Below are 25,442 nucleotides of genomic sequence, written 5' to 3'. Positions count from 1 at the left end.
TTTCGCTCCGCCTTGCTCCACTCATTCATCTGGAACAGATCCATAGGAATGGCGTTTCAGAAGGCTGGGCCTTATCAAATCTCCTTGCATATGATTGGATAAGCCACTTGTCTGTCATCTTTATCGACGTGCTATTTCAACCACTCACACCGAAGCCAACCCGTGACGCTGATGAGAGCGACGCAGGAAGAAACAAAACTTGCCAAATCTGGTCGGGAGAAGGGCGAAAACATCGTTTCCGCCAACAAAACCCTTCAGAGATGTTCTCTGATGTCCTTTTAATGAAACAATATTAGGTAAATTGGACAACATGGAAGAAATAGCAGCATTAATGTTAACGCTTGCTTCCTCGATGCGAGCCACTATTGTTGTCTAAACGGTCGCAGTCTCACGGTCGCTTCTCCACTACGTCACATCTATGAAACTCCAGCCCTGCGTCCTGATTGGCTGGACAATAAAGTTGGTTGAAGAAATCACTCTCTATGGAAGAGGTCCCAGATGGATGTGAGTGAAGCTAGGCAGAACGGAATTCATCAGGTTACCAATCTGATGTGTGGTGTCAAAACTCTTGATGCAAGCTTTTCACATGTAAGTTTTAAAATGTAAGTTAGCTTTAGAATGAAGCTGTAACTTTTATGTTTTAGAGTACCAGTGTTAAAGGAAATAGGGTGCCTCACATTCACAGCTCTTGTACAGAGTGGATGATTAAAATACTCCTACTACACATTAACCTTTCTTTTACACCTATTATTATGACAGCCTCTAACTGTACAAACGCTCCCGGTCTTCCTCAAAATCATAATGACTAATTATTTGGTACAAAGTAGCTGCATGAATCGCTTTTTAGCCCGGTGAACTGTGACAGGAAGTAACCGGCCGGAAGTCTTGCACAAAAAAATGTCAACTCAGTGTCTCCATATTTCCGTTGAAAATAAGATGGATAGTTATGCTGCCATAGACTTAGGCTGCTGGAGGACATCAGGGTCTATTTCTCTCACTATGCTGAGTTCTCCTACTGTTCTCCAATTTGCATTGCTTGATTGTTATTTCATCTTTTACCTTTCTGTTCTCTGTCATTTTTTCTTCATAGTAGGTACACCTGGTCTGTTGTTCTGTTAGCTGTGAGCTCTGTCTTCCCTTATCCAGGGAAGACAGATCACCCGCTATTACCATCTAATGTAGAACAGATTCCTGGATCAGTGTGTGCTTCTGTGCTTTTTTTGTCTCTCTTATTGTGTCTCTGCTCTGTCTTCTCTAACCACCTGTCGATCGAGGCAGATGACCGTTCATGCTGAGCCTGGTTCTGCTGGAGGTTTTTCCTTCCCGTTAAAGGGGAGTTTTGCTTTCCACTGTCGCTTCATGCTTGCTCAGTATGACGATTGCTGCAAAGCCATAGACAATGTAGACGACTGTCCCTGTGGCTCTACGCTATTTCAGGAGGAGTGAATGCTGCTTGTCAAGACTTGATTGAATCTACTGGATTTCCTTAAATAGGAAATTGTTTTTACCGATCTGTATAATCTGATCCAATCTGTATAATCTGATTGAATTTGACTTTGGAAAGTGCCTTGAGATGACATGTGTCATGAATTGGCTCTATATAAATAAAATTAAATTAAATTGATTTAGTATTTTGTATTATAAAAGCTTACATTTTATTTTCAAGCAATATCGGCCAGCCCTAGGCCAAAGTTTTGTCTTCTCTTGGTTATGGATATTATAATAGCTACACCTTTATAAACAATCTGCACAGGCAAAACCAAAATGAAAGTAGACATTTAAGAGTTTAATGTTGATATATAATTAGTTATTTTAGCTCGCCTACAAATTTTGTGTTTTCTTAATAATAATGTCATCATATGAGTGATGTGATTTAATGTTACCTAAAGTCCCTTTAATGAAAGTTGCGTCAACTCAGCGGAGGCCGCCATTTTGGGTCTAAACTTGCCACAGGCAGGCGCTTTAACACTGTTATGTTATGCGCATTTCGCACCTTCTAATACCCTGCAGGCAGGTGTTCTGCACAGTTCATTAATTCTGAATAAAACACAACTATCTGAGTGTTGATGATCACCTACTAGGCATCCAGAAAAGCTGATATTACATTTTAATAAGACTTGAGAGAGACATTTTTAAGTGAACTGTATACTTCTCTTTTCCTGTCTTGAAGTCCAGAATTGATCCTATAGGACAAAAATCATGACATGTTTTAAAGTCCTCTAGTACTAGCATATTTGTTTGTTATATTATTCAGTCGTACTAGAAACCGGAATAAATAATTTCTAATTCTCTTACAGGAAAAACCCAAACTAAAGACCATTTTCCTCAGTCAACACGTCTTCACTCAGCTCAACTTACGTATTTTGTTACACAAGGGGCACACTATCTAGTGACATCACAATGCAAATCAATTGTTTTGTTTGGTTGAAACTAGCAACCAAATTTAAGAAACACACACACACACACACACACACACACACACACACACAATGCTACAGCACAATGAAATAAAGCAAGAAGTCCAGAATTGTCTTTAAAATTGCATTTTTACTTTTACATATTTTTTATTTTTACGTTTTACATATTTACTGTATACAAGTATTTAATTATGCAAAGCTTTACGGTAGTCGGTAGCTATTACAAAGCACTAAGGCATGCTCTATATTTTATTTCAAGAAAAGATGTTCATTTTTTGTCAGCAAGCATTCGCATGCCCATGCTCTTGCTGCCCATGACGCCATTGTTACACTCCGTTTGCTCTTCATTGTGCTTCTTGCACATAAAGTGAATCCTTACTGTCACAAATTTTTTTCACAATTTTTTCTTTGATCCCGCAGCAAACAGGCAGGTTGAAATCCGCAAGAACTTCCTTCGATGATTCAATCAGGTGGCTCATGATGTTAAAATTGAACGCAGTCAAAATTACATTTCTCTGGCCTCTGATGTGTTTCTCCAGTGTGCTGATCACGGAGAAAACCTTCTCAGTCACCTTGAAGAGAGATCCGGGCTTAAACTCTTTGAGGGTGGTGAGGTGGTCAAACTTGCTGTCACAATTTGCAGTGACAGCTGCTTTACAGCCAGGACAGGCATTGTGGATGACACCTCTCACACAATAGCCTGAGAGGTGCAACAGCGAATCCTGTTCTGATGGCGAAAGTTCATCTACCATCTCAACTTCGACAGGTGGAGTATTCTCCTGCTCAGGAGCTGGAACAGAGATAAACTCTGCCAGAAACTCTGCGTCACTCTCATCGTATGAGGTTGTTTTAGGCATCTTCCAGTACTGTGCCAAACATATGAGTTTCAAAATTCTCTTGAATTCAAGGTCAGTCGGTGTTGGCTGGCGCGACCGAACGACAGAGAATACATTCTCTAAACAATCCTGTGATGCCCTTGCGGTTAGGAAGAACTTCAAGCCACTGGAGAGGAGTTCTTCCGCCATCTCCATCATGGAAGTGGTTGTAAGCCTTACACCAGCTTGAATGGGCTTCCAGGCCCCATTTCCAATACTGAGGCCATGGAAAAGCTGTAGGACCATCTTCAGGAAGTCCATAGCCTCAACATACTTGGTTTCGTTCATCTTGCTGAGAGCAGAGTATGATGACTGGTCATCAGCTGGAACCATTTGACCATTGTCTCGATGAACCATGCCGTTGTTCGTGTAGTTTCATCTTGTTTGCCATTGTCCACAAGATAATGAAGAGCAGCACTCACGTCGTGACTCAGCACATGTCTGGCATTCCCAACTTTCATTTTTTTGAAGTGCGAAAGAGAGAGAGCAGTTCTGCAGTGAGTTTAGGAGCCAATTTCAAGTCTGAGGACTGGAATTCCGCCAACTTACGAACAGGCTCATAACGCACTGTGGGGGATTTAAGGTTGAAAGTTTACTCTATGTCATCTGGCATAGTGAAGATGTTGGAGTTCACCAAGCTGGCGTTGACGTTCTTGTACAGGTGAGGCACATCTGCCAGAAAATACAAGTTCTTGTCAGGCACAAGTGGATGAGCGATCTTATTTCTTAGTTCTTTGCGGGTGCTTACTATGCCAAAGGCCTTCCACATTGCACGATTTCCACTCCCTATATCAGAAGTGACGGCCATCACATGCAATCCTATTTTGGCAGCCATTGCTATGATCTCAGTCACAATGTCTTTCAGCACTGAACCATCAATGACAATACGCGTGAAATGGTAGGCAACCGTCTGCTTCCATCTTGCTCGCAGTCCACTCAGCATAAACACCAATGCGTGACTGGCTGTGCCATGATGTCCATTCAGAGTCCCACCTCCAAAGAGCCTCCCACTTCCAGTATCAAACTCCACCTGGGACTTGATTGACATTTCGTCGAGTGTCAAGCAGCATGTTCTCTCCTCAGGAATCATCTGGTCCACTTTGATCTTCAGGTAGTCAAACACTTGATGCAGGATGCCAGGATTGAATGAAATGTGCTCAACCCGGCGCTGAAGCGTCCTTTCACTGGGAAACGGGAATCCTTTTGAGCGAAGTTCTTGGTACCCACTTTTTCCAAAGGGCAAATCTCAACTGCAGTCCTTTTTTGACAGTGCCAGCTGACCATTTGACACCCCTCATCTGTATTCTTCCTAGAGCCACAAATTGGTCCTTAGCAAAGATCTTGTTCATGTTGGCCTCCACCTTGAATTTCTCTTTTTTAAGAGTTCGAAGTTGTCTTTGGGTTGATTTCAGTTTCTCCTGAAGGCCTTTGATGCGCTCCTTAAGACGGGGACAGTTGGTGCACTCAGCCTTTTCCACATCCAAATTACCTAAGAAGAAAGAAAAAAAATTCAATACCGGGATACTTTGCCGAAATACACTTCGAAAAGGATGGATGGATGGATGGATGGATTGTTCTACTTACAACTTATATCCTCAAGCAACTGCAAGTCATCATTTGCTTCATTCAGCTCTTCACATGCAACTGGACCTGGATCTTGTACAGGGGTGCAGTATGAGTGTTCAGGCAGGTGAGTTTTCTTCAATGATGGCTGCCCTTTGGCATCGGATGATGCAGAACGCTTCTTTGGTGGTGGGCGAGGTGTCTTTGGTGTACGATGGTGGAAGATGGAGGGCACTGTTGTCTTCTTCAAGTGAGGTTTCCCATCTGTACGATTCTGCTCGAACTGGTACTCATCAAAATGAGACTGCAATAGAAATTTTTAGCAGTAAATTCCATGATTATACACAATGATTAGGAATAGTGACTCTGGAACTCAATTTCATAGCAGTGGCAGTACTTATACGCAATATATGATGTTAATAGAGATCAGTATGAACCTTAAACTGATTACAGTGTCTGTTTTTAAAAAGAAAATACAACAGCACTGGCTGAGTGGTACATGTACTAATAGCAGTGTTTCCCGCAGGAATTTGCTTAGACGAGGCGGTGAGTTTGGGGGGGGGGGGGCGACAAGTTTTGTGCGGACCGACTCGCGGGGGCGGGGAGACGACAAGTTCTGCGCGGACCGACTCACGGGGGCGGGGGGAAGACGACAAGTTTTGCCGGGGGGCGTATCCATGTGTTTTTTCCCTGCCATTCACTATATGCACGCGCGAAAGCAACAACAAAAAAACGCGTGTTAACGTAAAAAAAACATGCAAGCATACCGAATTATTTTTTTTTTTGGAATGTTGGCGAGGCGGTAGCGTGAGTTTGGCGAGGCGGCCGCCTCGCCAAGATAGCGCTGTGGGAAACCCTGCTAGTAGTAGTCAAGTGATAACTTTGTTAGTCAAGGGGCTGGTTTATTATTATTAAATATTTTTAGATATTGTACACTTGAGAAACAAGCCCACATACCTCACACAAGCGCGAGTTTTTAGTAGGTCTCCAATTTTTTTTCATCTCTGGGTCCAAGCGACTGACTCGGTTGATCCACAATACTCGCCGCCCTTCATCTGCGTCCCTTTATCCGTGTTGTTGCTGCAGCCGTGGGCACAACACCCTGGCATGGTGGCTGACTTTCACAATAAAGCAACATTCGATGTAATCACGAGTAAAAATAAAAGAAATTGGTCGCTCTCTGTGTTGTCAACGCTGTGTTGTCAACACGCTGAGCCTAAAGTCCCTTTAATGAGCCTAGACCCAAAATGGCCGCAGGAGATCACGTGATCCGAATACAGCGGAACGCCCATGACGCAACTTTTTTATTAAAGGGACTTTAATGTTACCTGTTATAAAAGCTGAAATCTTAAACTCTTGTCTCATATTCATCTCTTGATGATTAATCCAAAATGTTCATAATCTACACTAAATAAGAAAGAAAACACAAATTTCATATTAAAACTTCAGATCAACAGAAAGTAGTGCAACAAAAATGACTCATGGTTTTTAATCTTTTGAAATAAATCTGAAAAATTTAAAGAAGTATTTTCATCTTGATGGTTAGCAACATGCTTATGGTAACAAAGCTTTTGTGTGTAAATTAATCTTATTTGTTTTTCAAGTACAAGGATGCCTTTATGAAGGCAAACCCGGGCTATAAGTGGTGTCCCACCACCAGCAGACCACTCAAGAGTTCTTCCTGTCAGCCTGTCAGCTGTCCTCGCAAAAAACTTTGGTCTTTTTCCTGCAACTCACCCAAGGACTCCACTGCCAAAAAAGTGCACAAAAACGACAGTTTGCACAAGTTGAACTTTGCCATAGCAGGTTGGTTTAATGACATAAAGCCGGTAAGATAATAAGAAATAGCATTACTTTTCTAACTTCTGTTATTCATTGTAAGATCCTACAAAGATGGGAGGCCTGAGCATGCTGCTGCTAGCTGGTGAACACGCCCTCACAAACAGGGAGGTAGGTCTCTCTGCAAGTTTGCAACATTAGAGGCAAAAGCTCTTCCTGGAGTTGTATCAAAAATGCATTTCTGAGGTTTTCCTTAATTTAAAAACATGCTTTCAGTTTTAAATTGTGTTTTTAAAGTTTGATGGCGGTTTTCATCTGCCTGTGTAACCCTCGTAATGTTTCTTTTTCTAGATCCCTCCCAGCACTGAACCTACCTTATCTGACATAGCCATTAAAGAAAACTCATTTTCAGAGGAAACTGAAGAGGTTTGTGTTTTGTTCTATGTCCAAAATTTTTTCTCCACATTTTAATCAAACTGCTCCTTTCAGCAGTTTGATTAAAATTGTAACTGTTACATTTTACAGTCTGATGAAGAGAATTCTCAGGGTTATCCATAATTTTCTTCTTTTTATGAAGAATCCTTTTTTGCAAGGGCATTCCCAGAGGTTCTAGAAGGGTCCCCCAGAACGGAGCAGCCCTTATTTAGGTAGTGCTTCGATAGCTGAGCTGACATACAGCATGTCTTTCTGGCTCACATACCTGAAATAAAACTTTTACACATTTAAAACAGTTTATACCAATACAGGACGGTACATTCTGTCTGTGTGTCTGTCTGTGTGTGTGTCTGTCTGTCTGTCTGTCTGTGTGTGTCTCTCTCTCTGTCTCTCTCTCTGTCTCTCTGTGTGTGCGTGTCTCTCTCTGTCTCTCTTTCTCTCTGTCTCTTTCTCTCTCTGTCTCTTTCTCTATTTCTCTCTCTCTGTCTCTCTCTCTCTAACTAAAAATATCAGTTTATCTTCAAATGGCTCTCAAAAAGGTTGGAAAGCATTTTGTAAAAAAAATAAAAAAAACTGAGTACCATCCTAAATTTTTTTTTCATATACTTGTAGATGTTGTTACAGAAAATTCCCAATAGAGTGCCTGACATTACCGAGAGCAGAATGAAGACTGGCCTTTCACTACTGGAAGAGGTAGGGCTAAACTACACTCTATCAGTATTGTAAAAACTTATAATTGTGAATTGTTAAATAGCAAATGGCCTGTACTTGCTCTATCAAGTCCTGAGTACCCCAAAGCCATTTTTAGATTTCCTGAACTATCAGGTTGTTGACGGAAATCCGTTGTTGCCACCTTGTGGCTGTTAATGAGATATAGCACCTTTTTGGAACACAATAATTTTATAGGATTAAGGGAACCAACTACATTAAATTGTTTCTAATGAATCCTGAATACATTTACAAAAACAGTATGCAGTGTATTTAATTAGAAATAAAAAAAATATATATATTGTCAGTTCTGCCCAAACCTTGAGTTTTGCTTATGCTTCACAATCAGAACTGGTTCTCAACATATTACCTGGTTGCTGTAAAAAAAAAAAAAAACTGTAGCTCTTTAAATCTTTGATAATAAACAGATCGTTTGTGTGCTGTTCTATTTTGTGGAGGTAACAGACCCTGGTAAAGAGAAAAGAATCCAAACCTACATGGCCCCGATGTGATAAAGGAATTGCACTCCAACCCTGATAAGTCTTTTAAAGCTCTGTGGAAGCATTTTGCCTCACTTATCTTTTCAGAATTTATGTAATTCAGTCACATGGGATGGGTTTTGAGCATGGACAGCCTTTTTAAAGCCATGCTCATTTCAATTGGATTCAGGTCAGGACTTTGATTAGGCCATTCCAAAGTCTCCTTGTTATTTTTAACCATGAAGAAATGGGCTTGCTGGAATGTTTTGGATCATTGTCCTCGTGCAGACCTCTGCTTTAGTTTGCGGTCTAGAACGGCTGGCCGAATATTCTTCTTCAGGAAGCTTTGGTAGACAGCAGAATTTATGGTTCCATTTCCAATGGCAAGCTATTCAGGTTCTGAGACAGCAAAATGTTCCCACACCATCGCACTAGCGACATCATATTTTACTGTTGTTTACTGTTGGAATTTTTGTTTTTAGCCATTATTAACATAATGCACACTTCCCCAACTTTTCCCTAAAGTCTTCGGTGATCATCAAGATGCCCTTTAGAAAAACTGAAATGAATTCAGTTTCAGTTTGTTTTCTGCATTGAGAGAAGATATTTTTTTTCCTCAAAACTATCTTTATTGGAATTTTACAATATATACACTCGCACATACACTGACATTTTGACTAATAACACAAGGTACATTACAAAGCAGGTTTTGGGTATCCAGGAGTTCTCAGATGTTAGGTGAAATTTACCAAATACAGCATAAGGTTATGGAACTGCATCAGGAAGTCATTGTTGTCCCAGATACCTACAGCAGAATGGTCAGGTCCTTGTTCTTAATATAATTAATGAATCGCCCCCAAATCCTTTGGAAGATGTCCAGTTTATCTTTTAGTGTATATGTTATTTTTTCCAGTGGTAAACAGAGCAATCACCCTCTTGGCCTGTAATATTCCCAGGTTTATAAAAATCTTTTTACAACGGGGAACATCAATTCTTTCAGGATATAAGCCCATTATAAAAAAAACTTAGGTTCCAACTCTATTTTAACTGACAGCATTTCCTGTAAAATGTCTCTAATTATCTCCACAGAATTTCTGAAGTTTGGGACAAGACCAAAGACAATGAAATAAAGTTCCTTTCTCTTCTCCACACCTATTACACAAATCTGGAATGTCGATGTTAAATGTATTAAGTTTTTCTTGTGTAATATACACTCTGATAAGTTAGTTGATAAGTTATCTCATCCTGAAAAATCCATTTTCCAAGCATTTAATTTAGAAACAGAGGATTCAGAAGAGGATGACCTCAGCAAATTATAAAATTCTGAGATCATACCTTTCCCGTAAGGATTTTTGATTAAATCAGTTTCTAAGACTGACATTGAAGAGATAAACGTAAAGTTTCTATTTCTACACCTGATAAAAATTTCACAGATATTTATAAAAAATATATTAAATTTAGACATTACTTGTTCAAATATTAACAGTCTTCAATCCCCTCCATATGCATCACTTACAAAACTAACTCCCTTACCTGCCCACATTTTAAAGCCCCCAACTTTCCTGTCTGGAATGAAGTTATTTCCCAAATTTGACGAAATACTGAGAGTAGGGAGGTTTCATTCCTTTTTCTTCTGGCAGATTGTAAGGATATGTATCATATTTTTGCTTAGTGTTAAGAGTAATATTTTTAAGTTTATTGAATTTGTCTGAGTAAATGTAGTTAAGAAGAGGTAACCTAAGCGACAGTGACTCAATTTTTTCCACGACGGGGACATTTTTGTTCTTAATTGGGTTGCCCAGTAATACCACAACAAATTTGGGCATTTTAGTTCTACTCTGTCAAATGGTAGATATAAAAGGAACGACCAGAGTCTAGGACGCCTATTGTTCTATAAAAAATAGTTAAAAAGAATTTTAATTTTGGTAAAGAAATCTAATGGGGTGGTAGGGGGATATTTTGAATTGAATTTAGGTAGGATATTCATTTTCATTACATTCATTCTGCCAATCATTGAAATTTGGAGACTCGGCCATCTTTCCAATGATTTACAGACATTGGCCAAAGTTGGGTTATAATTACAGTTGACTACTTCCTCCAATTGCAGAACAATTTCAATACCAAGATTTCTGAAGAGAAAGGTGTATACGGAAGGATTTCCCCTCTCCTCTGCATTTCATAGCCATCAATCCATTGTCTTCTGCTTATCCGGGGTCGGGTCACAGGGGTAGCAGCTTCAGTAGGGAGTAGCCACTTGGGCTAGCTCCTCCAGGGGAATCCCAACGCGCTCCCAGGCCAGCAGAGAAACATTGTCCCTCCAGTGTGTCCTGGGTCTCCCCCTGGGTCTCCTCCTGGTGGGACGTGCCCAGAACACCTCACCAGGGAGGCGTCCAGGAGGCATCCTAACCAGATGCCTGAGCCACCTCAACTGGCTCCTCTCGACGTGGAGGAGCAGCGGCTCTACTCTGAGCTTTCTTTGGATGACTGAGCTCCTCACCCTATCTCTAAGGGAGAGCCCAGACACACTACAGAGAAAACTCATTTCGGCCTTTTGTATCCGGGATCTCGTTCTTTCGGTCATTACCCAAAGCTCATGACCATAGATGAGGGTAGGAACGTAGATCAACCGGTAAATCAAGAGCTTCGCCTTTTGGCTCAGCTCTCTCTTCACCACAACGGACCGGTACAGCGCCCGCTTCACAGCAGACGCCGCACCAATCCGCCTGTCGATCTCCTGCTCCATCTTCCCTTCTTCGTGAACAAGACGCCAAGATACTTAAACTCCTCCACTAGGGGCAGCACATCCTCCCCAACCCGGAAGAGGCACTCTACCCTATTCCGGCTCAAGACCATGGTCTCCATGGTCTCAAAGGGCAACCTTGGCGGAGTCCAACATTCACTGGAATCAAGTCCGACTTACTGCCGGCAATGCCGGCAGTAAGGCCTCTCTGAACTCTTCCCATGCCCGAGTTTTTGCCTCTGCGACCAGCCGACTCACCTGCCGCTTTGACTGCCGGTACATATCAGCTGCCTCGGAGTCCCACAGGCCAACAAAGTCCGATAGGACAGTTCTTCTTCAGCTTGACAGCTTCCCTCACCACTGGTGTCCACCAGCGTGTTCGAGGGTTGCCGCCGCGACATGCACCGACAACCTTGCGGCCACAGCTCCGACTAGCCGCCTCAACAATAGAGGCGCGGAACATGGTCCACTCAGACTCAATATCCCCCGCCTCCCTTGGGACGTGTTCAAAGCTGTCCCGGAGGTGGGAGTTAAAGCTCCGTCTCATGGGGGACTTTGCCAGACGTTCCCAGCAAACCCACACAATACATTTGGGCCTGCCAGGTCTGACCAGCTTTCTCCCCCACCATCAGAGCCAGCTCACCACCAGGTAGTGGTCGGTGGAGAGCTCCATCCCTCTCTTCACCCGAGTGTCCAAGACATGCGGCTGCAGGTCAGATGAAACAACAACAGAGTTGATCATTGAACTACGGCCTAGGGTGTCCTGATTCCAAGAGCACATAAGGACACCCTTATGCTTGAACATGGTGTTTGTTATGGACAATCTATGACGAGCACAGAAGTCCAACAACAGAACACCACTCGAGTTCAGATCAGGTGGGCCATTCCTCCCAACAACGCCCCTCCAGGTCTCACTGTCATTGTCCACGTGAGCGTTGAAGTCCCGCAGAAGAACGAGGGGGTCCCCAGGAGGGGACTCCAAAATGGGTGGGTAATTCGAGCTGCTGTTTGGCACATAAGCAAAAAAACAACAGTCAGAACCCATCCCCTCTCACGTATGCGGAGGGAGGCCACCCTGTCATTCACTAGGGTCAACCCCAATGTACAGTCACCGAGATGAGGGGCAACAAGTATGCCCACTCCAGCTCGGCACCTCTCACCAGGGGCAACTTCAGAGTGGAAGAATATCCAACCCCTCTCAAGGAGACTGGTTCCAGAGCCATGCGTCGAGGTGAGTCTGATTATCTCTAGTCGGAACCTCTCTACCTCGCGCACTAGCTCAGGCTCCATCCCCACCAGAGAGGTGACATTCTACGTCCCAAGAGCCAGCTTCTGCAGCCGAGGATCGGAACGCCTAGGGCATTTAATAGCATTATAGAGAATTTAGTATTATTAACTTTGAAGCCTGATAGTTGACCAAATTTCTTAACTAAATCAAGAAGAGCCAGGATCGATACTAACTTTTTAAGAAACATAATTATATCATCGGCATACAGAGCTATTTTATGAATGGATCCTCCCAGAGTTATACCTGTGATCATGCCATGGTCTCTTATAGCAAGAGGTTCAATCACCAAAATAAATAAGAAGGTATAGAGGGAAGCCCTGTCACCAACCCCTCCCAATTTCTATAGCTTTTGAGATACCATTTGTGATTATCTCCGCATAAGGTTTATAATATAGAAGCTTAATCCATTTGCAGAATCCCCCTCCCAAACCAAACCAACCAAGAACTTTATAAAGGTATGGCCACTCAACCCTATCAGATGCTTTTTCAGCATCTAACGCTAAAAAAACTGTATCTGGAGTCCCCTTCTGTTCATACAAAATGTTCAAAACCCTTCTCACGTTGTGGAATCCTTGCCTTCCCACTATAATTCCATTTTGGTCTACATTAATAATATCTGGCAAAAGGATTTCCAGTTGCTTTGCTAGGATTTTACCTAGTATTTTATGTCAGCATTTAAAAGACTGGTCTCCAATTTCCACACCTATAGGCAGATTTTCCAGGTTTTTGTAGAAGTGTAATTAAGGTTTCTCTCAATGTTGGGGGAAGCATCTCTTTTTTAATTGATTCGTCAAATATTTCTAAAATAGGTTTTCTGAGTTTTAAAGCAAATTTCTTTTAAATATTGATTGGTAGACCATCTGGCCCTGGAGCTTTTCCAGAGTTCATACTTTCAATTGCTGTTGAAACCTCTTCTAAAGTTAGGTTTGCACCCAATAACTCACTTTCCTCTTCCTTTATTTTGGGAATATTTATATTATCCAGAAACAAGAAGGAATTTGAAATAAGTGACCCAGGGGCATTTTCAGGACTATACAAATGTTTATAATATTCCTTAAAAGAGTCATTTACTTTAGTAGGATCAGAGATCATTTCTCCTCTGTCATTTTTTTCAGTTATTGATCTTTCTACTTGGGATTGTGTAATGTACCAGGCCAGCATTTTACCAAATGTTTCTCCTTGATCAAAGACTGATTGTTTAAGTTTCAAAAGGTTGGCTGAAGCTCGTGATGCAGTAATTTCATTGTACTATGATCTTAAAGTCAGCAAGCTTTGGTATAGTGTGGGACAGGGATTCCCAAAATACTAATTCTCTATCTGTTTTATTTTAGTTTCTAGTGTTCTCAGTTTAAATTTGTCTCTCTTTGAACATGAGCTTGTATAACTAATTATTTGCCCTTTTATGAATCCTTTGTTTGTCCTGTGTTGTCTTCCTCTGGGATCTGATGTACGAAAGTCTCCATTTCCTCCGACTTAGCAAAAGTTTGGGTTTTATCCTTGTAGGTAGCAAACAGTTTGGTCGGAAAAAGTGTGCTGTGTCTGATCCCCATCTTGCGGAACTGTCATCTAGCTGAATCAAACTCCTTTTGTTTCTTATGAAGCTCAGCAGCCATGTCCAGGTAAAATCGAACCGGCTTACCATCATAGAGGGCTTGCTTCTTAATTTTCAGAGCTTTCACCACCAATGCCTTGTATCTGTCGATGAGGAACTTCATAATAAGTGTCCTTGGACGAGTGTTAGGCTCACACCTAGGGCCGATGCGGTGTGCCTGCTCCAGGAACTTCTTTGACTTGAGGTGGGGAATATCAAGTGTCTTCAGGGCCCAAGTTTCCAGAAAAGCACAGGGATCCGCACCTTCTGCTTTCTCCAGCAGGTTCACCACTCTCAGGTTAGCTCTTCTGGATATTTTTTCCAAATCTATTATCTTATCTTCCATGACCATGTTTTTGTGTTCCAAATTCTGAACTTTTGCTTGGAGATTAGCCAATGTGCCCTCAGTATCCGATATGCGAGTCTCAGCATTGCTTCATGCATTTTTCGACTGCTGTTCTCATTTCTTCTATTGCAGTGAGTACTCCATCCAATCTGTTTGAGAAGTCAGCTTTTAAGTCTTTAATTGCCTCGAGGACTGGAGCGTGGTTTATTTCAACCCCTGCTGTGTCTCTTGGGTCTTCCATATTCGCGCTAGCATTAGCTTTTCTGCTTTCTTTGGATGCCCCGAAGTCTACACTTGTAAAGATTTACCATGACCTTTACTCATTTTACCAAGTTCCGACGGCATAGGCAAGCTTTTACGAGGATATTGTATGTAGTTTGATGTATCAGGATATATTTTAAACAGGAATTATTGTCAAAGAATTACAGAGGATGAAGGTGTGCGTCCAGCTAATGCTCTGCCATACCCAGGAGTCCATTGAGAGAAAGTTTGTCACTATTCAGGCCTGGCTGTGGATAGAAAAGTTGAACTCCACTTTTTCAAGGCATGACACACCACATTGTGGAAGGAAATCACTTTTTCCCCACAGAAATATTGTAGGTTATGATTTTTTCCCCCCTTCATAAGCATTGCACTTACATTCTGGAGAGGCTGTAAAGTTCCTGGTTTGACTCCCATAGATTGCCACTCTGGGTCCCTGTGCAAGAATTCTAGCTCCAGAATGCTCTCCAGCCACTCCCTAATGGTGTGTTCACACCGAACGAGATCGGGCCAGTTTTTCGCATTGATCCCCTGCTATTGGATGCTTGGCATTTCGCTTCTCTCTCACAAACAAGTCACTCTGACAATGCGCTAACAACACAGCCATTTCCCCCCTACCCACATCAAATGGGCAGGGGTAAGGAGCGTCTGTCCACTTGCCGACCCCTCCTGTCTTTTAAACTCAAAGAGCGACGGAGATGGTCACGGTTTTAGTATATAATTTGGAAATCCGAGCAATGTCGTTGGCGTCCCTGGGTCCACCAGATCCTCCAGAGACAAACCCGGTGCGGAGAGTACCACCCCCTGTAGCTGTTTGTGGATGAGGATCATTTCCAGTGGGACTTCCATTTTTCCAGGGTCAAGAGGAGCTACTACCTGGTGTAGAGGGACACATATCCATAGACATTATATATGTAGATGCCTCGTTGGGCGGGTTCTGCCTATGCTGCGGATGAGTCAGAGCGTCCGCCATGTTGAATGTGGCAGTTAGACTCAAGCACTTAAATAGTGTCAGAGGGACTTTAATCTCAGAATATACTTTATATTTGTAATATTTTCATTTTTGTAATATTACAAATTTATTTTCGTATCCCTTTGGCTTCATTCTCCTCACTTTATTCTGGTAAAGCATAAAAATAATTTTAAGAATCTAACCTGGCCCTATTACTTCAGGAGATAGTGGAGATACTCCAAGATAGTTCTGCAAACTATGACTATTCTGGAAATGTTCCCCCTTAATTGTCATATTATGACGTTTTTCTCATAATATTACCACTTTTGTCCTTTTTTTTTACTTTATTCTCCTATGACTTTTTTCTCATATTAGTAATTTTATCTCTTTAAAACTCCCCCAAAAAGTCTTTTCCTAATCTGTGTCTATACCAGATCTTAAAAGGTTCACATGGTTTTATGAAATAATGAAGACCACAATGTTTAGATTTAACCTATGGATTTTTAGATTTATAACACATACACATATATATATTTCTCTCTGTGCTGTCCTCATCATATGAATCATCTATATGGCTTGACAGTCAGTTAAACGCCAGTTAAACGCCTCCTCAACATCAAGACTATGAAGACAGATGACTCCTTGTCAGGTTTATTAACGTTGTTAACATACCTACGATGCTACCAAAAGCATGGGAAGCATGGAGAGATACACCCGTTTATTTAGAATAAATCTATATATGCACATCAATCAAAACATCGATCAAAAGCCAATCTGGCTGCCAATCTCTATCAATTAAAATATATATATATATATATATATATATATATATATATATATATATATATATATATATATATATATATATATATATATATAGTGTTCTCATCCAAAAGTGTAACAACTCCGACTAAACACTGAGGTAAACCACAGCAAATTGATGAGAGGGAGACGTGTAGTAAGATTGAGCATTTACTGTTGACTTCCCCTTATCATAAGCTGGGTGAAAACTGTAAACAGAACAAATACACAAACAATACAAACTTAGTTATGTGTCCAAAGAAACTTACAGCACATACATAAACTCTGCAGTTATATGCAATTCACTATGGATGGTTAAACAAGAATATCCGCCCCATAACTAAACATTAGCATCTTAACAAAATGATATCTGATACATCCTACACAACATGTCTTTTATCAGAAAATAACACTTACAGCATTGCTTCAACTTAATTTCTAGCGGATGGCACAGGATTAGATGCTGAAGACAAAACACATTCAGCCATGCTTGCTGCAGCTCACGGAAAAAAACGGAAATGATCAAACAGGAAGTTCGTTGCGAACAACACAGTAATCCTTCAAAATAAAAGCATTATAACTTATTGCAATTACAAATAACTTACAACGCCATTAACGCAATATCCTTAAAATATCAAAGAAAAAATGCTGTCAAGGCAGCACATATATATACACACACACACACACACACACACACACGTGTATATATATATACAAGTATATATACAAGTATATGTAAGCTCCATCTATATCTTTCTATCTAAATACTTAAAACATATACACAGGGAACATAGACGTTCACTACTTTCTGCCACATACAATATAGCGGTAACGTTGACGTGCAAACCTGCGCCCAATGAGGCGTCTACGTATAAATGTCTGTGCACATCTCCCCCAGGCACACAGATGTCCCTCCAGGACATCGACTCTCAACTCACAAAGCGAGTGTGTTTTCTGGTCTCATGTCTTTAACTGACCTTGACCTACAACCTGGACAAATAATAATGACAGTAAAAGCTGGTTTATGCATGACGCACATACTTTCTGTGCAGACACAACGTCTGCAACATTTATGCTCTGAGTGCCTTTCCTTCGAAGTAGGTCTATTCTCCTAGACTCTAGAGGGCAGTGTTGCAGTCCTACGCCAAGCGTCCTACACCCCACCACAAGTATAAATAGAAAATACCATTTCCAACATTTGAAGCCTTTTTCTTTCTTCTAAAAGTGACGGTGATTTATCTTCAGGAGTTGTTAACAACTTGTTGATCACAATGATCTTTATGGGCCGAAACATAAAGATGTCAATATTTACGAAACTCCATCAGACAAAGTGGTTGCTCGTCGGGCATGTTTTTCCACGCAGGACTTTCCGCGTAGTTTGGAATTTTTCTAGGTGTGTGGAGTGGAAACATTTGGCTGCACAGAGGGGTGCAGTAGCCAAAGTGACATATGGCCATGCGGCCCTCGCAGATGCGTCAAGCATAAACCAGGCTTAAATTCTCTTCAGATGAGAAGTTGTAGCAATATAATGATGTGTAGAGGAGTGTCAAATAAATTTGTATTACAAAACCTCCCTGCTAAATACCTTTGATAGTTGTTTTTATTCTTTCATATCACATGCAGGTGTTGGTCTGTTTAGCTTAGCTTTAGAGCTGCCTTTAGCAGCTTTTTTATTCATCTAGTAAATAATTTTTTGACTACTTAAAAATCATTTAAGATTCCGCCTTCCACCTCCATCCCATGAGTCTGAAAGAACAAGCAGGTACAGAGAATGAATGGATGGATAAAAATCATTAATTCATGAGTGGTACATCAAAGGAAAGAATGTTTTCTATTAACAGGGCAGTCAAAAGTAGCCGGTCAATGGCGGCAAATCGGCGTCTATAGCAGCTCTTGCCGCTGCCTACATTTCCCTGATTATACATCCCAAGAATCACCTTAGCATCTGTCTCCACTGAGAGCAACATTAACGAGTGATTGGGTTCCTTGTTCCAACCGAGATGCTACTTTTCCGATCAAAACACAGACCGGTGTTATGCCGAATACTGCAATAAAACCATGAGAACCGACGTGAGTTTTGAAACTGCAAAGCTTTGTCTTAAGCGGAAGATCAAACGTAAATCTACACAGCACCGCGTTCATAGACCAGTGTGATGCATTCGCAACCGTCAGAAAGCTATGGTGCATTCCAGAGCATGGGACATTTCAAACTTACAAGGAAAGAGTCATAAAACGGATACTCAAACTCATACGGTAATGTATTTATCCAGAAACAGTGTGGGCTTTCTTACAATACTGAATGCTCTATAATTGTATTTCTGATATTTTTTGATTATGCACATCTGTTAGCTTTTTATTCAGAAAAATCTATAATATTACATATAATAGAATATAATATTACAGCAGCAAATTATCAAAGTTTTTCAGGGTATGCATTTTGTTTTCGTCTCTAGAATCCTCGCCGATGATGTGATATCGTGTGTGTGATGAGTGCAAGTGAAATTAAACTGAGATAAGAGATTTCGAAAGAACAATATAAATTCAACATGTAAATTCAATTTCAAATTCCAACCCTGTATTTTTATCATAAAAATTTAACTTTGTTCGTGAGGAAATGTTACGATCGTTTTTAGAACAGAACTGTGAATAATAATAACTAGAAAATTTCTGAAGAAATTTAGCAAGGCGCCTGCCACTTGGTGCGTACCGTCAGAAATAGCAACAGGAAGCAACACTGCAAATTTCAGCTTCCTACGGTCTTGACAGCCCCCGCAGCGGCCGTCGAAAGGTGCCATGTTAAGTCAATGGACCTCCTAGGAGCCTCTTGCTAGCAGCGTTGTCATGGAGACTCATTGACAGCTGCAGCCCTCTCTCTGTCTGTAAAGGCAGAAGAACCCTGGCTAAGCAGAAGTTGATAGGACCTTCCTAAAGCTACTTCTGGTTAGCAACATGCTAACGGTTAGCTGCTAGCATGGTTGTGTTCAGTATCACCGGGTGATGTTACTCTGTTAGTCTGATTGAAATCCTGTACTGAGAAGTTCCTAAAAAGGGAGAAAATCCTAAAATTCACCAAATCTGTCAAGCAGAAGTTTGTACAAGCTTCCTAGAGCTACTTCCGGTTTGCAACATGCTAACCGTTAGTTGCTAGCATGGTTGTGTTCAGTATCACCGGGTGATTGTACTCTGTCAGTTTGGTCCAAATCCTGTACTGGGATGTGCCTCAAATAGGGAGAAAATACGTTGTTTATAATATTGCCATGGTAACTCAAAATGGCGGGTGGTACAATAAAATACTTCATATGATCAGCACACATGTTTTGTTATACATACTGTGGGGATTATAATACAAAACTCTAAGTGTCCCACACCGAGATTCGATCCCATGACCTCTTACACGCAAAGCCTGCACTTTCCATCTGAGCTATACTGTAGCTCCATATATGGGCATGCATTATTGGGACCATAAGGGGTTTGGTCCCCCATTGAAAAGCATTGGATGTTTGACACCTCATAGCATGGAGATGCTTTATGCGACGTAGCCCAAATTTCTTGTGGAGCTTTCTCTCTAAAGTAAAAACAGACTCTGTGAAGCAGAAGTTGGTGAGACCTCCCTCTGTCAGTTTGGTCCAAATCCTGTACTGGGGAGTCTCCCGCTGGCCCTCAGAGTTCCGTCGTTGTGGAAACTCACTCACACCTGCAGCTGGCCCGTCTACTCAAGTGCAGACACTTTGCTCAGACTCTGCCTCATTGAAATAGAATGGAGGACATTGCCTCGCACAACACTTCATATCTCCTGATCCGTAAATGGTAGAGACGTAATTATTTCTGTGTGTATTTCGTAACGGATAGGGGAAGACGACAGGCTATCGTTTTTTTGCTGGAAAAAGTTTAATAAAGGCGTAAAAAATTATGATATAAAGGGGATTTTTATGGAATTTCAGAAATCCTCTAAAAACGGTCCCGAACAAATCGCTGTAGCTCAAAAAGTATAAGAGATATCAAAATAATTCTTTCACTGTGAGTATCAGCAGACTTTTGAGGAATATGGTACTCATTTTTATGTTTGTACAAGAATCGGTGTAGGCACAGCGATGATGTAATAAAGTGGATGATGTGGGAAAATGCAGCTCCAAAGCGTTTTTAGGATTTTGCACATTAGCTACTCCCGAACAAATTGTTCCTGCGGAAAAATCGTAACAGTTATCCACAAAATTCCTTTTTTGTGAGTGCCAGAAGGGTTGGGACATTCATATGTGAAAGTATCATGCCTCTACATAAAACGGTTTAGGAATAGCGACGATGCGAAAACATGTGATGTTTTGGATTTTCAGACGTCATTTTTCAAAACAGCTCCATAGGAAATGAATAGGGGAAGGTTTCGGGTTTGTGTCATTCTGAGGTGATTTGCGAAAAATCTATAAATGCCACACCAATATGGGTTACATTTCCCGAATCCTGACAAAAATACCTACATTTGATGTATAATTTTTCTACGTAGAGTGAAGATTAAGCGAGTAAGCTCAAGTTGTTCGGAGTTTTGAAATCTTTAAAAAGCTAGAGTGGGCCACTCTGGCGGTTGGAGAATTCCGTCATTGACTTTCATTGTAAACGATGATTTCGCTGATTTTTGGACATGAGCTTTGAGGAGTAACTGTGAAGAGACGATAAAAGATAACCACATCCCGTTTTCACTTCTGAGTAGTTCACAGATATATCTACAAACTGGAAGTTAAACAGTGTTCGTAGGTGAAAGCATGACGACACAGTACAGCGTTGAAAGTGGTCATTTGGAGGCTTTTTTGGGGCTTTTCTTTCTACCCGACTCCATTCATTCCTATGGGTTTTTTGGGGGTGGTTTTTCGCTAACTGCGTTGCCATGGTAACTCGAAACCCCAATAAAAGTAATAGCACACATCTCGTAATCGAGCCGCATGTTTTGATACCTATATTGTGGGGGTGCATGCTACGGTTCGGGCCGCAGCAATCTTGACGGATGAAAAATAAAGAATAAGATAAGAGACGCCTTTAGAGGTGCATAGTAATAGGTGCCTCCATGCATGTGCATGGGAGGCAGTGTTGTGCGAAGCACAGCACTGCCTCCTCATTGCAAACGCTATGGCAGGCGCCTAAAAAGATATAGTCCGTTTAGAGGTGAATAGTAATAGGCCCTGCCCATGCATTTGCATTGGGAGGCAGTGCTGTGCGAAGCACTATGAATAGACCTCACCTAATCTGATTTGTTTTATGTGGTGCTAGTAATTCAAATTAAACTAATTTTATGCAAATAGAGATTACCTTACCTCGTTAGAACATGATGATAACATCATGTGAAAAAATAATGTTTTTGAAGAATTTATCATTCACTTCTTTTTTTGCCTTTTATTAAATTTAAAACATGCACTCTGACTCTATTCTTTAAATAATCACCTGTCTTGAAAGCTTCCAAAATAGATCAGGGAGACTATTTTTCAAAATTCTCCCCTCTGGGGCTCGGGCACCGGCATAAGTGCACCCTCCTACCTGATAGTGTGTGGCCTGCTACTGTAAAACGGTTTGACTACCCTGTATTAAAGCCTTTATTTACAGCGTATGAAACCATAACATCTGGGTTTGCTTTATTATTTGATCACTTGAGCTGAACAAGATAACGTATACACATAAAAATGGACACTAGAAAGGGCATAGAGTCAGCATATTAACACTTGTAGCAATAATTATTCAAATATTTCCATAAATATTTATTTCCTGTCTTTAAAATGACAGGAATGTCTGCCATGTTTGTTTTTGATGAGCTTCTTGGACAAGCTGGCCAATGACTGCATCCATATTACACTGAATAACATTGCACAGACCTACACACTCACAGAATCTCCAGAAAAATATCTCTTGAGCAAACAATACGTTTGTGCTAGCTTTTAAGCTCCCAGAAATTTACTATGACATCATCACATGTCTCTTCAGACTTATGTTGGAGCCACTGTGCTCATCAGTATTCCAGACTTTTTTTATTGCCACATATTTAATTGATCTAAACAGTTTTTATGTTTATCTGTTAACAGATATAGTTGCACACATCAGTTCCCTCTGGTAGAGCTGATGAGGACTTTGGATAACAGATGTTAAAATTTTTTTGTTGTAAAACTGGAATTTTTACTCTATAAGTTAGTGGTAGATTTGACAAATAATTCACTATTCAGTGAAAGTTTGCCATCTTCCTGCTATCCTATAAATTTGTGGACTTTTAAAAAGTTGCCTCTACTACTTAAAACAACTTTTAATTAATAGCTCCAACTGTTTGGGTTTATCTATTTCATCTGAGTTAATTGATTACCATGAGGGATTAAGCAGGTGGATGGATGGATTGATGTTTAACTGCTGAAGGTTTCCCCTTAAGGCTGGTTCACACAGCAAGAGTTTTACATAGTTGGCCAATCTTCAACGCCTGTGAGACACCACACATAACGATAAAGAATAATAAAAAAAACCTCTCAAGCTCAAATGTGAGTTCAGAGTAAATAAACATGGATAACAAGGAAGAACAATGGTGATAGACACCACACATGGCAGGAATATCTCTTAAGATTATGTTAATAGCCACACCGATAGTCAGGGCCTGTCGGAAGGGGAAGCTCGAGACAAAAATTAGGCTAATTATCCTGCTGTGTGAACCAGCCTTTATCTACAATCCAGATAAATATTGTTCAGTTTGTTGTAATCACACATAAAAGTTCTATAATGACAGGAAGTGACACGTTGGATAACTGATTGTCATGGTGTGTTCGTAGTCTTCCCTGTCAGGCGTCCTTGAAGGAAAACCTTATAGACAGTCGGCTCTCTTTCAGCTTGCTGAGGTAAGTGAATTATTTTAAAAAGTTAATTTAGTATAACATAAAGACAACAATGTAACTGTGTCTCAATGGCTAAAAACTGAACACTTTCTGTTAGCAAAAACAAATCTTTGATGTCAGTTTCAACATGATTAGTTTTGTCATCATTTTAAGAGAAAAGCAGAATTACAGAATGAAGAAAATAGGCAGAGGCAAGATTGTGTTGTTTTTTTCAAATGTTCTTTATTCATTTGAAGCAGCTATATCAATCAACCTAAGAGCCAGTATTACCCATTCTATCAAACTTACAAACATATGAAGGTTATGGTGTTCCTACTGAGGAATTGTGAAATTCATTAATTGTTCTTGTGTCTGTAATGTTTATGTCAATCAGTCTGTCTTGTTCAGAATGTCTGGTTTGGCAGCGTAGACATTTAAGATGAGAGCAGTGGCGCTGCAAGGGTCTCTTGGGGCCTCTAGCAAAAAATTCCAAGGGGGCCCTCAGACCAGGTTTATCACATAAATTGAATCCAGCACTGACAAATGTAAAATGTAAACTTTTAATTCAAATTATTACAAAGTGCACACCAGAATGTTAAACATTTTGTCATTTACAGGTATAGTGGAATTTTTTTCTGGAAATGTAACTAAAAAACACCCAAGTAAATTTTTGAATAAGTGCCCATGTGCAAGACCGTCCTACCTGTTTTGCTCTTTAAGGGGGCTCAGGTGAAACAATCTCCCAAATCCACTGCACTGTGGTCTTACTTTTTGTTCTAAGGCCTTGCTCTTCCAGTGTTTCCCGCAGGAATTTGCTTAGGTGAGGTGGTAAATTGGGGGGGAGGGGGAGGGGAGGGGACGACAAGTTTTGCGCGGACCGACTGGCGGAGCGGGGGAGGGGACGACAAGTTTTGCGCGGACCGACTGGCGGGGGGGTGCGCATCCATGTGTTTTTGCCTGTTGCTTCCCTCCCATTCGCTATATGCACGGGCGAAAGCAACAACAAAGAACCGCGTGTTCACGTCAAATAAACATGCAAGCATATTGAGTTAGTTTTTTTTTTTTTTTTTTTTTTTTTTTTTGAATGTTGCCGAGGCGGTAGTGTGAGTTAGGCGTGAGGCGGCCACCTCGCCAAGATAGTGCTGCGGGAAACCCTGTCTTCTTATAAACTTGTAAGATAGTTTGCGTCTTTCGACTCTTTAGCTATTTTCTAAGTACATAGTGAGTGCAGTGGATCTACAATGAACAGCTGAAACAGTAGCTCATTGGACACAGACGCTAGAAGTGTGTAGCCAGCAAGAGAAAACTAGCAAGGAACAAGCACACACATTGACATTAGGTGTGAACATCACAATGATTGGTCTGTGGCACAACCAATTGATAAGATGAACCCCCCATAACTCAAAGCCGAAAAAGATTGTTCACTATACCTTTAATACGATAAAACCCCTACACCAAATACAACAACAAACACCTACTATGTACATTAATTTAGTTGCTCTAGCAAACATTCTTGCACATTCAGTCAATAATTTAGCATTCTTTGCTCGGCTGTTTGAAAACAACTTTTATGAGTAAAAAAATGGAAAGCTATTGTTTTAGACAATTTTTGCATTCAGCAAACTTGTTACAAGTTATAGACTTTACAGCCAGGTACATAGCATGGGCCTGGCTAGGTTAAAACTGTATTAAGATCTATTGCTTTGAGCTAAATGAGCCACAATAAGCCATCACCACTGTCTTGTTTTCCTTTCTCTTGGTCATACTTTTTACTTTCTTTTGTACTTACAGAAGGATAACTTTTCATTTTGATGCAAGTTGATGTTGTCATCCTGTGCTAGTGCAGCAAACAAGATAGCCTTATTTAGCTCAAAGCATAATTATAAGCCTCACAGTTACACTCGCGTTAAATATCTTGAAATTTGTTTTCTTCCCCTATCTTGTCATTTCTGTATTTTTTCCTTTCCAAAAGGATAACTTTTAATTTTGATGTAGTTGATGCTGCTATACATCTTGGGGCTCATGCTCATGTCTGTTTACTTATTTATTTGAAGGAGCACTTTCTGTGAGAGGGGTAGAGGGGGGAAGGATGAAGGGCTCCATCAGGGACTCTGGAATAATGTTGCAGTATGATTTTCATATTCTCATATGGGTTTATACTTTATAAGCAAAATCTTTCTTTCTTTCATTCTTTCTTATGTCTGCGACGTCATCAACAGACGTTCGCCCAACGTTCATATGAAACACAATATCTACGTTAGGTGAAAGTTTTCTGCCAGACGTCTAAATATTCAGGCTACAGTTACAATCTATACCAAGCATCGGTTTTAATGCAGTCTTTTGTCTTACGTAAGTTATTCACTCTGGATGTTGTGGGGCT

General features: G+C 40.7%; 1 protein-coding gene across 7 annotated transcripts in view; it reads left to right on the top strand.

Annotated features, from left to right (window-relative positions):
- LOC105921694 (BBX high mobility group box domain containing) overlaps positions 1 to 25,442 on the top strand; it is a 106,071-nt gene that overhangs the window by 13,938 nt on the left and 66,691 nt on the right. For 5 of the 7 annotated variants that reach the window (XM_036129376.1, XM_036129375.1, XM_036129373.1 and 2 more), the window contains 5 exons: positions 6,460 to 6,661; positions 6,738 to 6,805; positions 6,986 to 7,060; positions 7,682 to 7,762; positions 23,021 to 23,086. The exons of 1 other annotated variant lie outside the window; for it this stretch is intronic. In XM_036129376.1, coding sequence (XP_035985269.1) covers positions 6,460 to 6,661; positions 6,738 to 6,805; positions 6,986 to 7,060; positions 7,682 to 7,762; positions 23,021 to 23,086 — 492 coding nt within the window. The remainder of the gene's footprint in view (positions 1 to 6,459; positions 6,662 to 6,737; positions 6,806 to 6,985; positions 7,061 to 7,681; positions 7,763 to 23,020; positions 23,087 to 25,442) is intronic. One more of the 7 variants, XM_036129374.1, reaches the window with a different exon arrangement.

This window comes from Fundulus heteroclitus, unplaced genomic scaffold, assembly GCF_011125445.2.
Source record: "Fundulus heteroclitus isolate FHET01 unplaced genomic scaffold, MU-UCD_Fhet_4.1 scaffold_161, whole genome shotgun sequence".
Taxonomy (NCBI): domain Eukaryota; kingdom Metazoa; phylum Chordata; class Actinopteri; order Cyprinodontiformes; family Fundulidae; genus Fundulus; species Fundulus heteroclitus.
Note: the sequence above shows the minus strand (reverse complement) of the source record. Positions and strands in the feature narration are given on the sequence as shown.